General features: G+C 34.8%; 1 protein-coding gene across 1 annotated transcript in view; it reads left to right on the top strand.

Moving 5' to 3' along the window:
• Nucleotides 1-13158, top strand: part of LOC140434659 (RNA polymerase II-associated protein 1) — a 52802-nt gene extending 39644 nt beyond the window's left edge. Inside the window, exons 12-16 of the mRNA XM_072523078.1 lie at nucleotides 185-362; nucleotides 2968-3360; nucleotides 6039-6405; nucleotides 10286-10473; nucleotides 12981-13158. Of these exons, the coding sequence (XP_072379179.1) occupies nucleotides 185-362; nucleotides 2968-3360; nucleotides 6039-6405; nucleotides 10286-10473; nucleotides 12981-13142 (1288 nt within the window). The 3' untranslated portion in view covers nucleotides 13143-13158. The remainder of the gene's footprint in view (nucleotides 1-184; nucleotides 363-2967; nucleotides 3361-6038; nucleotides 6406-10285; nucleotides 10474-12980) is intronic.
• The last annotated feature ends 866 nt before the right edge of the window (nucleotides 13159-14024 follow it).

Here is a 14024-nt window from a genome sequence, read left to right as displayed (position 1 = left end):
GCAGATTTTACAGTTCTGAATCTGCCAGTCAATTGGTCATAATTTCAACATCTAATAGGGATCGTTAGTAAGATCTCTTTTATCTTACGTTCGTGTCTTAATTTGTAATGGGAAATCTATTGTAGTTGCATCGAAAGAACTGTATAAAACACCATAAAAAGTAAAATTAAATTTTCTGTTGTAGGAGTGGTTCTATGTTATTAAATAATTACGATACGCATAAACCCAGCAATAATTTAAAAACGTTGGAAGTTGCATCTTGGCATACTATGGACCATGTAGTGCCGTTGATTCAAAGTAACAGCTGTATTCCCTTTCTACATGCTGTTTCAATGTATGTCAATTGCACAGATAATCAAAAGGTAATCTTTTAATGATATGTACTTAGTTTTTTATATCCAGTAACAACTAATGTTGAGACAGATGTAGGAGAGACTGATAAATTTCATATGAAAGTAGCATTGCATCAGGGCTTAGTGCTTAGTTCTTATTTATTCTCATTAGTGTTGGATTAGATAATAAGAAAACTACAGAGTAACATTCCCTGTTACCTAGTATATGTTGATGATAGAGTGTTAGCAGGAAATAGTGAAAGGGATTTAGGGCAAAGCAGTGGAGACAAGCTCTTGAAGAAAAAGGTTTAAAACTTAGTAGGTCAAAAACAGAGTGTCTAAACTATTCCATAAATATGCATTTACTACAACAAATAAGATGATACATATGGGGGATAAAATGATCTTAAAAAGAAATATTCCCTCTCTTTCTTAATATTGCATGTGATGTTCTAGGCATTCTCATAACCAGTGATCGTATAAACCATTGGTCCAAAGCTTACCATTCATCTCTCTGAAAGCCTCAGAAAGCTCTTGAAGTGTCCCTAGTCAGTGAGCATCATTCACAATTTCTGAAAATTTGAGATTAAATTCCGAGCAAATGGGTCAATAATGGGATAAATGACTAATTTGGCATATCTGTGACTATTTATTGTTTGCCTTCTAAGAATATGTGCAACACTTGGAGCCATATTTTGTTAGAGGTATCTCTTGTTACGTTCTCTTCAAGTCAGGATACGGCCATCTGAATGATAAAAGGCAAATTTTGACAAAAACAGATTATCTAATGAAAAGAAATAGTCCCTCTCTTTCTTAATACTGCCTGTGATGTTCTAGGCATTCTCATAACCAGTGATCGTATAAAGTGTTGGTCCAAAACTTACCATTTATCTCTCTTAAAGCTTCAGAAAGCTCTTGAAGTGTCTCTGGTCACGAATATTAAGCTGTTGTTGAAGACAATTTAAGACTTGTTTAATCGGATTACAGTCTGGCGAATAAGAGGATGCGTGTGTCTTACTCCATACGTTACGTGACCAAACCGTTACGCCATTGTGCTGGAACCAGAGTTTTAACCTTGTTTAAGCTTCGTGCTTCTTCAAGGAAGGGGTACTCCTCTTTTTTTTTCTAGGAGTAGTGGTGGTGAGATGAAACGTGATGAATGACGTTTGAGTGGAGAAGTAGTGGACTACTAAGGAGCTGGGGGTCAGAAGATGGCGTGTTTGTGTGGACGATGTTTCTGAAGCGCACGAGGTGAATTTGGGTGAACTTTGCCAAGCACGCCAAGGAAGTACTTTCATGGGTTACCAGCCATACAATGGAACGACTCTTGATCAGCGTTTTTGGTGTGCAGTAGTTAACTGCGATATTTGATGGGGGTTGATTCTAAAATTTCAAAATACTCATCAAGGTATTCTTGTCCAGTGTTGTGAAGAATTTTAGCTGGAGGGAACGGAGCTTTTCTTGGGGGAAACCCGGTGAGTATTTGCCCTCGGCGATTGCATGGAGTCTTTAATATTCGTTTGGCTCTGTCGTTCGAGCCGGCAATGGTTCTAAGGACATACCTCCTGCTGAGGGATAGGATTCTGTCCTTGATTGGTGTTATATTAGCCAGTGTATGTATGTGCGCTGATGGATAGTGCCTTCTCACCCTCATGCAGGATCTAAGGATTTTTCTTTCGGTAGCTATGATGGTGTTGATTTCATATGGTTTGAGAGAGGCGTAGATGCATGTCCTGTATTCGTTGATGGGTCTGATAAATGTCTTGTAGGTGTGCAATAGTGTTTTAGATGCCGTCCTGCTGTAAAGTGCTGATGTTGAGTAGCCTAAACTCTACGACTTACGCGGCTGGCCCTTGTTAACTAGAATGTCGAGCACGTCTTCTTGCTCTCAAGTGCTCTTTTGTGCAATATTCTGCGAATGGTAAACAAACTTGCGCGAATGTCAGTATGTGCCTGCCCTAAGACCAGAATCCGATCATGTACGATTTCTTCTAGCTGTTGTAACATTAAAATAGTACTCTCCTGGAGGTTCTCGACAACCGTGTCGTATAATAGCTCTACCAGTTTCCTAGAGACGACTTCAAACCCGACTAATCGCACTCTAAGAAACGTTAAACATTTGGACCACTTCTTGTTGAGTGCGATTACCATGTAAAATAGTCACTACGGCGGCAAAATTTTCGGATGAAAGCCTTGGTAGTGACATAATACAGCACTAGATGCTAGACTATAATATATCACATATAAAGTCATCTATTAAAACTGAATAAAATGTGTACTTCAGTGACAAAAGTGTTTTATAAAAACAACGTTTCATATTATTTTACAAATATCTCGTTAGTGCCTGTCGGTAACAGAAAAAGTCGCGAGCAGTAAGGACAGGTTAAATTTTGTTAATATTGTCTCATGAATTCTAAATATTTCAGAACCGTATTTCGTACGACTTTTCTGTTTTTCTTTCAATGAAAAATAAACGTATTAAGACTGATCGTCAATAGATTTATCTAATTAGATCAGCTAATAAATATTTTCTATTTTTTATAATTATGGATTCTATTGCATGAAGATGAGTATCTCTTTGTATTTTAAATTTACCATATTTTATGTATTAAAAATATTCCATTTTTATTTTTAGGTCAAAGTAGTATTTTTGACACATCCTAATATTCAAAAATATTTAGCGTCGCTATCGAAGTTGGATAAATATTACCTGACAAATCATTGGTTTGCCAGACCTGAAAGCATATTTCTAATGAACATTCTAAAATCGGCAGTAGCAGTAAAAGATGATATTGACACTTCAATTTTTTACAACGTAGCTGTGAAATGTCTATGTGTCTTTAATTCTGAACAAAAACCTGAGATAAGGTTTATACTGGCAAATATAATCTTCTGTTCAAAGTTTTATCCTAGTGAAGTACTTATGGAAAATTTGGATATAAGCCAGAGAAGTTTAAGTCTGGAAATTTCTTTGAAAAACTTGAATGAGATTCTGAAAGTGTATACACAAATTTTAGGATTACAAAACGTAAGTAAAAACAAAACCATTTTAATATAATTTTCAAATTAATTAAGGTATGTATATATTGTTCCTAAACTGTGAATACTTCTAAAATAAACTTGTTTTTCTAACTGATTAAAAAAAATAAAGTTAGTTAGAGCGATTCTGTACGATGTATAGCAAGTAGAATATTTTATATCAAGTAGAATTGAAATTTTGCTTATTTATATTAACCCTTTTCTTGGCAAACCAAAATAAAAATGTAAAAATTGTGTTTTCTTTGTATTAATGCCCTTTTAAAATTATAAATTTATGAAAGAGATATTTCACTTTTAATTTATCGCTAAGTGCCAAATTTGAATTTGTTTTGAATACAAATTTGTCACATTGCCAAGAATACCACAAACCTGGTTATCACTGAGGATCCATTCATTTTCTAAGATTTTATACGATTTCTTAAAAAAAGTGTTCAAATAGTAAAACAAGAAAATGAGTTTTTCTACAAATAAAAAAAAAGCTTGTAATTTTAGAATAGAGTACAAAAATAATTCTTATATTCTAAATAAAATTCGTAAAATCTAAATAAAATTCTTAATACAAAAACCTTACAATCTATTTGCCTACGTATTTGTGATGATAGGCTTCCCCTCATTAACGCAGACATTGGCTGAGGAAAGTGGTATATTCCATCATAGCGCGAGTCGTTATCTACTGATGCATTTTCTTTTTGTTTGCACCATTCGCCCCCTTTTTAGCAGTCCATCGGCAATCGATTTTCTAAATATTTTTAGGCTCATATACTTTGAGTTTGTACTGTCCAAGGCATGGTGTCTACGATGCAGCACCCAGGCATTTGTCATACAAAGGCCAATAATGTGGGAAAATATACCCATGTACCATCTGTGTGTACGAAACGCAGTCCTCTATAGACCTATAATCATATCGGCCAGATCAACCCTTCCCATATGTGAGCTATACTGCTTGATAATAGCAGGACAAGGCACATCTACTTTTGCTTCTCTTTCCTTCTCATACCTTTATATTTTACCCACAGGGCTATTAGCAACAAACGTGCTTGCTAGAGTCACCGACTTATTATCATACCACTTTATCAATTGTCAAAATATACTGCAGTGTACGGTTTTTCTTTTTTCGTTTGTCACAGGGCAACCACGACCGATCCATCCAAGCCAAGTTGCTTTTCATTTTCAGTTAGATTTATTCCCATAAAAGTATCTACACCTCCATATAGAATGAAGTCATAAACGAAGCCTGATACTCCAGACCTAGCAAACATTTGGGAGCCCCATTTTTTGGGTTGTTTTTTATATATTGTCTTCTTGAACCAGCTTTCTTTTCCTTGTATGGGATCATCATCTCATCTATACTCTGCTCTTTCTCCTCTTCAATGGCAAGACAATTTTTTCTTACAATCTCCAAGATTGGTCGAACCTTACAATATCTGTCTGAGGTGTCACAGTCCAAATTATTCATAAACTGTCGAAAGCGCCTCAAATTCTGATACTTCTTTATTGGCATCACCGAAGCTATTGGTTCACATCTAAAATCTTGGACCAATAGTCAGTATAGGCTGGGGCTACCATAACACCCATTATTAACGCTATAGCGATAAAATCGCGAATGTCATTGGAATTGAAGTTTATTGACGTACCAATTTTTTGTACAGAATATAAGTTTGTGTTATTCGATATAAGCTAAAAATATCAGAGAAAAAAACAATTCAAAATAGTCTAATTGTGATTTTTGGGCCAACTCACCTTCAAAATCATTTGGTGGAATTTCCACGCAACCAGTAAATTTTTCATTAGACCATTTTCTTTAATAATTTTAGTTTTTTTATTATCTATTCTCGGTGGTTTGACGGGAGAACTGTGGTTGGGTCTTTGTGATGTGGACGGTTCATCTAAAACACTTGTCGTAGGTAAAGTAGAAGAGGACGGATTGGAAATGATTTGTGTAGCAAGAAGTTCTTCTACTTCCTCCGGGTTTTGATGAGTTATTATTTCAGCAAAATCAAAATCATCGTCAATTACTTCAAAATTATCGGTCGGAGCAATAAGAATTTCGTAGAACCTCAGAATTGTTACTCTCATCCTCATCTTCTGATTCAGTCCCTAGTTTGGGACACATAGAAATAATTTTGTCTATCCTTCTTTTAAACATGTTTATCTGCAAAACAAATAAACTTGCATAAAAATATTGCAGAGATAAAAAAACAAAAGTTTATATTTGCAATAAGAAAATCTTTACTGACGGTATATTTGGCAATGTAGCAAATTTGTTACACATGTTTTGCAAGGATTTTTGATAGTTCAATAAACAAAAAACAAACTAAAACGTACACTGTCTATTTATAGGATAATTGCACAATATAAAACAATCACCAAAATAATCAAAAACACACTATTTCTTATAAAAAATTCAAAGTTTGTGAAAAAAGTCGAGGACCTTCTGAAAAATGCAGCCGCTCACAAATATTATCAGTTTTCAGTTACCAGAAATCGGTAATAATAAAAATAAAAGTCAACTATCGCCATCTAGTAGTAGTTTGATATTATTAGTACAAAAAGTGACACAAACAGAATGGGCCACAAATCGCCTAGAACTCACCTAGGACCTTTACATTTTTGTTACATTGTCAAGAAAATGGTTAAATGAATATATTCTCATTAAGACTTTTTTAGGATGTACCGGATTTTTCAACATCGTATTCTTTAGATATAAATATTGGCAATGTTATTCCTATAGACTGGATATACACACCTATTTTAGTTTTATATACAAATCAACAACAAAATAACGACAAAACCGATGAAACCGAACAAGTTTTTATTATCAGAAACTGTTTGCGATGGATTTTAATCTACGAAACGTATTTTCCATTTTTGGCTTCACGAATTAATCCCACCGATAAATTTTGTCGTTTAGCTTGCGTATTTTTAGGTAGCGATAGTTTGTTTTTAATTAAGGAAATACATGACTTACTGGAACTTTGTTTTAAGAACGTCATGAAGCGTGAAAAGGATTTTACTTTCAATAAAAAAATACAAGGTATGTATGTTTTATTCAATTAAATCTTCACACAAATATAACTTGCTAGTAATAAAGTAACAAATTAAAAAAATATATGAATTTAAAAAAATGTCTCAATTAGTTTTGTGCATTCCGTCCGATGATTAGTGCATCCAAAACTGCAATAGATACACAAAAAGTGATGACGGATCCGATTCAAAATTAGAGGCAGTGGAGCAGTTATGAATTATTATCCGGCTTTTAGTGTTTTTGTTGCAGCCGACTATTGAATTCTAAAATATAATTTTTTTATATATAATGTCCGGTTTATAGCGTCCTTGGCCTTCCAGTTCTCAGTCTCCATTTACCTCTATCGAACCAGTCTCCTAGTCGTAGATCTTTCTCTGACATTGCCTTTTGGGCTCCATTAAGCCATGTTGTTTTTGGTTTTTGGTCAGTACTAAATAAGCTCGGCGACCCACTGTTTAATACTTGCGAAAAATAAAATACAATTAATGTCATAAAATCGAAACGACAATTACGATGTGTTAATGCACACGCAGCGAATAAAGGAAGGACGGGTCAGAGGAATAGAGATGGAACGGGTCTATCAACAGTCGGTCCGGCGAGGAGCGGAAGGGGACTAATTAACACTTAGCCACAGGAAAGAATAAGTCTGTCTCAGATCAATACTACAACCGGGTACGGAACTGCCACTAGATAAACATACAGCTGAAACGGTTGGCCTTTAGTCGATGACCTAGGGCCAGTGGAGTTGTTATCAAATCAACGCTCTGGTCGAACTCGGTTCTCTCGTGCGGCGGTTTTTGTTTTATACGGTCGTCGGCCTTCCATCTCCTTTAGCGAACATCGATGGAAGAGGAAGTTCTTGTGGGAGTACGTTTGTACGGAGCGCTGACGGAACCGAGGCGATGCATATCTTTACATTCCATTCTCTTTGGGAAAAAAATGTATCAAACTTTTTTTTGTGGCGTGGAGTCTACAACAGCGTGATGCCATTCACCCTTTGTGGTAACTTGATCTTTATTCTTCTGCCGTTGTTGCAGGCCACCCGGAATTTCTTTGTCCCATTTTCGATCAGTTCTCTCGGGACGATTTCCGCCAAGTCGGAATTGTTTTTTTGGTGGTGGCTCCCACGGAGTCGTCATTGCTGCGGTTCCAGGTCCCGTCGGTGTGTCATCAACGCGGCACTTCATTGGTGATGATGGTGACGTACCGAGCAGCTGGTTCAACCTATTGAGGATGCGTTCTGCTTTCTTCCCTGGCGTGACAGGCAGCTCAGGTGTCTCTGGTGTTCCTAGTGGGCTCATTTCTTCGGGAATGTCTAGTATGTGTTCCATGCCTGGTTGCTAGTTGAACTGAGTTCTGATTTCAAAATTCGCTGCTTAAGTACTCTCTGTCTTAGGTGGCGATATGATTTCTTTGGAAGGGCTTTCCCCTCCTGCGGTTTTAAATCTTTAACATTCGCTGTCACCTGTTTGCGGTTGCTACTATTCGAAAATTTTAGTTTTTCCATTACCGGTGATATAACTGATGGTACTGTGTATGGACCAGAAGGTTTTGGTGCTAGCTTGCTGGTGAAAGCTTCACTTGCGAATGATAGATGGTGTTCCTTTTTTATGACTTGACCTGAATTTGTGACGGGTATCTAGTTTAGACAGCAGACTCAGTAAAACTCGGGTTTAATTAAAATAAAAATATATTTGGAACACATAAATAACAAAATAAAATTATATTCAAGATAATAGAAATCAAACGGAGAGGAATAGAGATAGGACGGACCGATCAACACTCGGTCCATCGAGGAGCGGAAAGTGACTTATCAACACTTGGGCACGGGAAAGAATAGGTCTGCCTCAGATCAATACTCCAAGTCCGGTTACGAAACTGCCACTAGATCAAGACTAGCAGAAACGGTTGGTCTTCAGTCAATACCAGGGGCAGTGGAGTTGTTATCAGGTCAACACTATGATAGAACTTGATTCTCTCGTGCGGCGGCTCTGAGTGCGTACGTACGGAGCGCTGACGGGATCGAGGAGATGCATATGGTTACATGCTTAACCCTTAATATGTACTTCTGATAATGGCAATTTTCTATTTTCGAGTGAAATTTTTTATAGAAAATGGGCTAATTATGTTTATTTCGTTGAACTATGATACTCAATGCATTGGTTTATAGGGCAGTCCTTACGGTAGGGCTATATAGAAAAATGTAAGCGGATGTGAAAGTCTTTTCAGGCCGAAATAATGAAAAACCATTAATATAAGAGAAAATTTACTGAAATAATGACATCTCATGACGTAGAAACGAATCAAACTGAGTGTCCGTTCGTATTTCCAGGTGAGGACTAAGTATTTCAGGGGGAACACCATTGCAAGTTAGAAAAATCAGGATAGGGTCTTGGAATCTTGGATGGGTTATAGGTAAGAGTATGGAGTTGGAAAATGCGTTTAAAAGGATAAGAGTACAAATTGCTTGCATTCGAGAGACGAGGTGGAAACGAAAAAGGCGAAAGAACTAGATAAATGATATAAATTGTGGTATGTAAGTAAAAGTAACAATAGGAATGCAGTTGGTATAATTGCTGATAGAAAAATGGAAAACGTAGTAGAAGTTGCAAGAACTGGTGCTAGAATAATGACATTGACATTTATTCTCGATAAAGAAGTGATGAGTTTTAGTGTTCCTCCTCAAGTAATGCTCCTCACGTCGGTCTTGGTGACAATCAAAGAAAAGCTTTCTATGATCATTATCTGAGTGATATTCCATCAGAGGAATACGAGATGATTTGAATGCACATCTGGGTCAATCCAAGAGAGGATCTGAAGCAATATACAGAAGACTAGGAAACTGGAAATGAAGCTGAAGATTATATGTTGGAATGAGCAACAGCATTAGATATGCCGATTGTTAAACCCTGAATAGGCTTGGCACTCGAATCGATAGATCCTTGGTTCGAATCCCCACATCAGGACGTCTCTTTTTATTTATCTAATAATTGTAATTTATTTTTTAAAAATAGCTGGCGCCGACTATCGGATAATAGTTGAACTACAAAAATAATTTGTAAATTACTTAGGATAAAAAATGGCGAACGACGGCGAATACATTACAAAAACGTTTGACAGCTTTATAATTTGTAAAAAAATTGTATAAAACTACCATAAGACCAGCTATGTTTTACGGAACTCAATGTTGGGCAGTTAAAAAGAAAGAGGAGCAACGAATGCTTGTGGCGGTAATGAGAATGTCTAGGTAAATGAGTGGAGCTTTAAAAAAAAGATAATATTAGGAATGAGTATATTAGGGGAAAGTCTAGGGGTGGCACCAATTGATGCCAAAATGAGAGGGCATAGGTTAAGATTGTTCGCGCATGTTCAAAGTTTAGACTTTAATCACCTAATATGAAGAATTGTTGATTTTCAAGTTCCTGGAGGGAGTAGAAAAGAAATATTAAAAAAGCTTGGGGAGACGCTTACGCAGGACATTTCAGAAGAAAACTTATGGAGAAATATTAGAGAGGCCGACCCTGCATAGGTATAAAGGCAAGTATGATGATGATGATGTATGTAATGCCCAGTAGTCATTATATTTATTACTTATTCAAACAAGATGATCCATTGCCATAAATTTTTTTCCAAATTATAGACCAAAAATCTTGAGTTTATCGCATTTGCGGAGCATTTTAAGATATATTTTATTTTCTTCTTCACGTCTCATGTCCTCTTTCTGTTGGCAAAGTTATTACTAAATAACTAAGTATTTTATATATCTCCAGATGTATAAATACATTATATCTACTAATACAGAGTAATAGAGAAAAAACTCGAATGTACGGTGTTCACAATCATGTGAAATACTTTTTTAACTATCTCTAAAAATGTTAATTTTTTTTAGGCTTGAGTAACTTTCAAGATTTTTATGCCCAATTGCTAGAACAATACCAGGGAGTTAGCTATGGAGATATTTTATTTGGAAATATTATTATTGTGCCTTTAGCTCAGAAACATAGTGTTCAATACAGAAAAACACTTTGGTCAGAATATATGGGAGTTGTTCAAGTTTGCAATGTTACTCCAGATCAGGTAAATATTTTCAAATAAATACTTTACTATTATTTCTCCTTCCGAGTCCTTTTTTCAGTGCCCTATTTTTATAATGCGTTTAGTTGGAAGCGACAGAAGCAACTGTATGTCAGTGATTATTTTCTAAATAATAAAAATCATTTATTCTAACCCTGGTACAATCCGTGGCAGAATTTTAATTATAAAATACAAGTCGCTAGTAAAACATAAGGTTTTAAGGGCAAAAAGTAGTGAAATCGTCTGCAATGTATCTGCAAGAGGTATTAATTCCTTTGGCAAAAATAAAGGACAAGGTTGCAAAAGCAGTTAGTATAGGTTAGGTTTAATATAACAGGGCGCTTCTTCTCGACCTAAGTGATCTATTGTGGCTCATCCCTAAGTTAAAGTTGCCCCTTCCTTTAAAAAAAATCGATTATGGCCTTTAAGGCATCATTTTAAATAATTAAAATGAACATTCTAATTATCTTTTTATCGAGTTTAAAGCAGTAAATTTATTTTCAATAATTTAAAAACAGTTATCAAGTATTGTTTTATTGTTGCTATTCTACTACGAATGCAAGAAAATAGATATATAGATAGAAATATAGAAATCTCAAAACTTTCGAATATACCTGATATTGATTATTTTAGTTCTTATTGCATTTTTTTTTTATTTAGTGAATAGGTAATGTTCGTTTTTATTTAGAAATAACATTCATCAAATACTGTGTACCGTCTAAATATAATTAAAATTATTTATTATATTCTTAAATATTTCTTCATCCTTTTAATACATAATTATTGATATAAAAATTTTTTTAATTGAATTTTACTTTATATCAAAAATGTAAATAAATACTTATTTCCACAAGGAATCTACGTTCCTGTATTTGGCTGTATACCATATATTAAAAAATTAATTAAAATCCTTTGTAAAAGGTATATATTTAAAAACCCAAACGGGCTGTGTTAGACAAACCGTTTTCGGAATACATCATTCCATCATCGGTGTCTAGGAGTACATGAATGTAGCCACTAAATATATGGGTAAAAACCCGTTAACAAATAATTAGTTACATTTGTTCGACATTATATCTTATAAATACTTATGATGTTAAAGTTACCGTTGGATTAGGTAACATGGCGACATATGACTCCACGTTGAAGTTGCAAGTCCTGAGACGGTGTGTCTACGAGGACTTTATTAACGAGAGTTGCTTCCATAAAGTCCTCGTAGACACACCGTCTCAGGACTTGCAACTTCAACGTGGAGTCATATGTCGCCATGTTACCTAATCCAACGGCAACTTTAACATCATAAGTATTTATAAGATATAATGTCGAACAAATGTAACTAATTATTTGTTAACGGGTTTTTACCCATATATTTAGTGGCTACATTCATGTACTCCTAGACACCGATGATGGAATGATGTATTCCGAAAACGTTTTGTCTAACACAGCCCGTTTGGGTTTTTAAATATATACCTTTTACAAAGGATTTTAATTAATTTTTTAAATACTTATTTGTGTACCAAGTTGGTAAAGTAACTCTTTATCGAACGAGTGTGATATTCCGAGCAGAGTGAGCGAAGCGAGTAACAGATAAGTTCAATAAAGAGTGTTTATTGACGTGGTGCATACAAAATTTTATCGCCAACCATAAAAACATTAACAGATAGTCATACTTTGTGTAAATTTTTTTATTGTACGAACATACAAAAAATATACAATCATAAATAGAACAGTTTATTTATGTTGTGTTATATTAAATATTAATGAACAATTTGACATGTTATTCAAATTAACTCCTGAACTGGAAGGTGCTTGAATTGAAAATGTTTTATCAACGTTAATTTTCACTTTTTGATAAGATAAAATTTATGTTCATTCAAATAAATAATCGATTACTGCCATCGACCACTTACATTCAATTTCAGTCGACTTGATTAATATTTGCAGCAGATAAAGTTCTTCTTTCAGTACTGAGGTACTTACAATAAGGTGTTACTTTACTGCCGAAAATGAGTACAATAATAAATGACTTTAATGACGCTTGACGATAAAATCTATTATAGCACGATCGCTGTTCTTATTTGTCTATCTCAGATACAAAGTGAAATTTTGCGACATCTATTTCTTATAGATCTGAACCGTGACTGTTGTTTAACTCGATTGTGCGATCTGATTCTTTTCGAACTTGCTTCTCATTAAGTTACCATTCAAAAGATTATGTTTGTCGCCTCTTAGATTGTGTCCAAATATGATACTTTTTGCTTTTAACAGCCCTGTTTGGGTATTAGCTCTTCTTAGGGCCTCTTCATATGTATTTTGGTTAACCTATGTAATTTTGTGCAACATTTTACCACACTTAAAATGCTCTATACGCTTTAATTAACTGGTTTTGGTCGTTTGCTAATCCTATAATCCAGCTTGTAAATCTAGTTTAAAATGTTTTATTGTACTTTTTGCAAATATTTTTAGGTAAATAGATGCAAATTATATATATTATATATTTTAAATTTTAGTATATCGGTGATATTCAGTTATTCCTTGATCCTCCAGAGGTTCAGAAATCCTTGCTCCAGTGTTATAGAAGAGCTATCATTGGGAAGATGGCGAGACCACACTCAATATTGTACACAATAGCAAATCATCATGTTGAAACATTTATAAAAAGCAGAAAATAAATAATATTCTTTACAATGTTGTTTATAAATTTTACAAACTGTATCTTTATTTAAATCGTACCTAGTCCTTATGCGAAAAATTAATAAAAAAAGAACCCTTCAACAGATATTTATCCTATAATATACGATACAGCTACATACATCTAGGAAGAAAAATAAACACTCAGCTGGACCCCTCAAACGAGATTAGGAGACGCATTAGCACCGGGTTAGTTATATGAAAAAAGTTCTATGTCACCTGAAGTTGGCCATCCAGATACGATTTCGGACACTAAAGTGCTATGTTAGGTCTTTACTGCTGTACATATGTGAAACGTGCGCGATGAAGCAAGGATATTAAAAAAAAGCTGCAAGTATTTGAAATGTGGCTCTACAGACATATGCTAAGAATTAGCTGGACTAATAGAACGACCATACACAAGGTAACCTGGACGTCCCCCGATGGAAGAATGATGAAGAAAAGGAAAAGAATAGAAACAGAAACTTGTGTCTATAAAAATCATTGGTTTGGCGATGAATGCAAGAATGTAACAAGAGAAAAAAATGGAGCCTAAAGAAAAATGCTTACCGATGAACTAGAACAACTCGACAGAATTACCAGACAAATAGAAGAGAAGAAAAGAGGAAAAACAAAAGAAAGAAACGAAACCAATTAAACAAGGAACTTAAATAAATATATAGAAATGTTAGATATTAGAATAAATAGAAATATAATGAAAACCTTAACAAAGACAAAGAATTCACAGCATTCTATAAGAATGTTAACATCAACAGTAAATAAATTTAAGGCAACTACAAAACAATGCAGAAGTCTGAATGGGATATATTGATTCGATGGGTGGAATAAGGGAGAGGCTGGAACACTGGCCAGTCAGGTACAGT

This window comes from Diabrotica undecimpunctata, chromosome 2 (assembly GCF_040954645.1).
Source record: "Diabrotica undecimpunctata isolate CICGRU chromosome 2, icDiaUnde3, whole genome shotgun sequence".
Lineage (NCBI taxonomy): Eukaryota > Metazoa > Arthropoda > Insecta > Coleoptera > Chrysomelidae > Diabrotica > Diabrotica undecimpunctata.
This window is presented reverse-complemented; position numbering and strand designations above follow the sequence as displayed.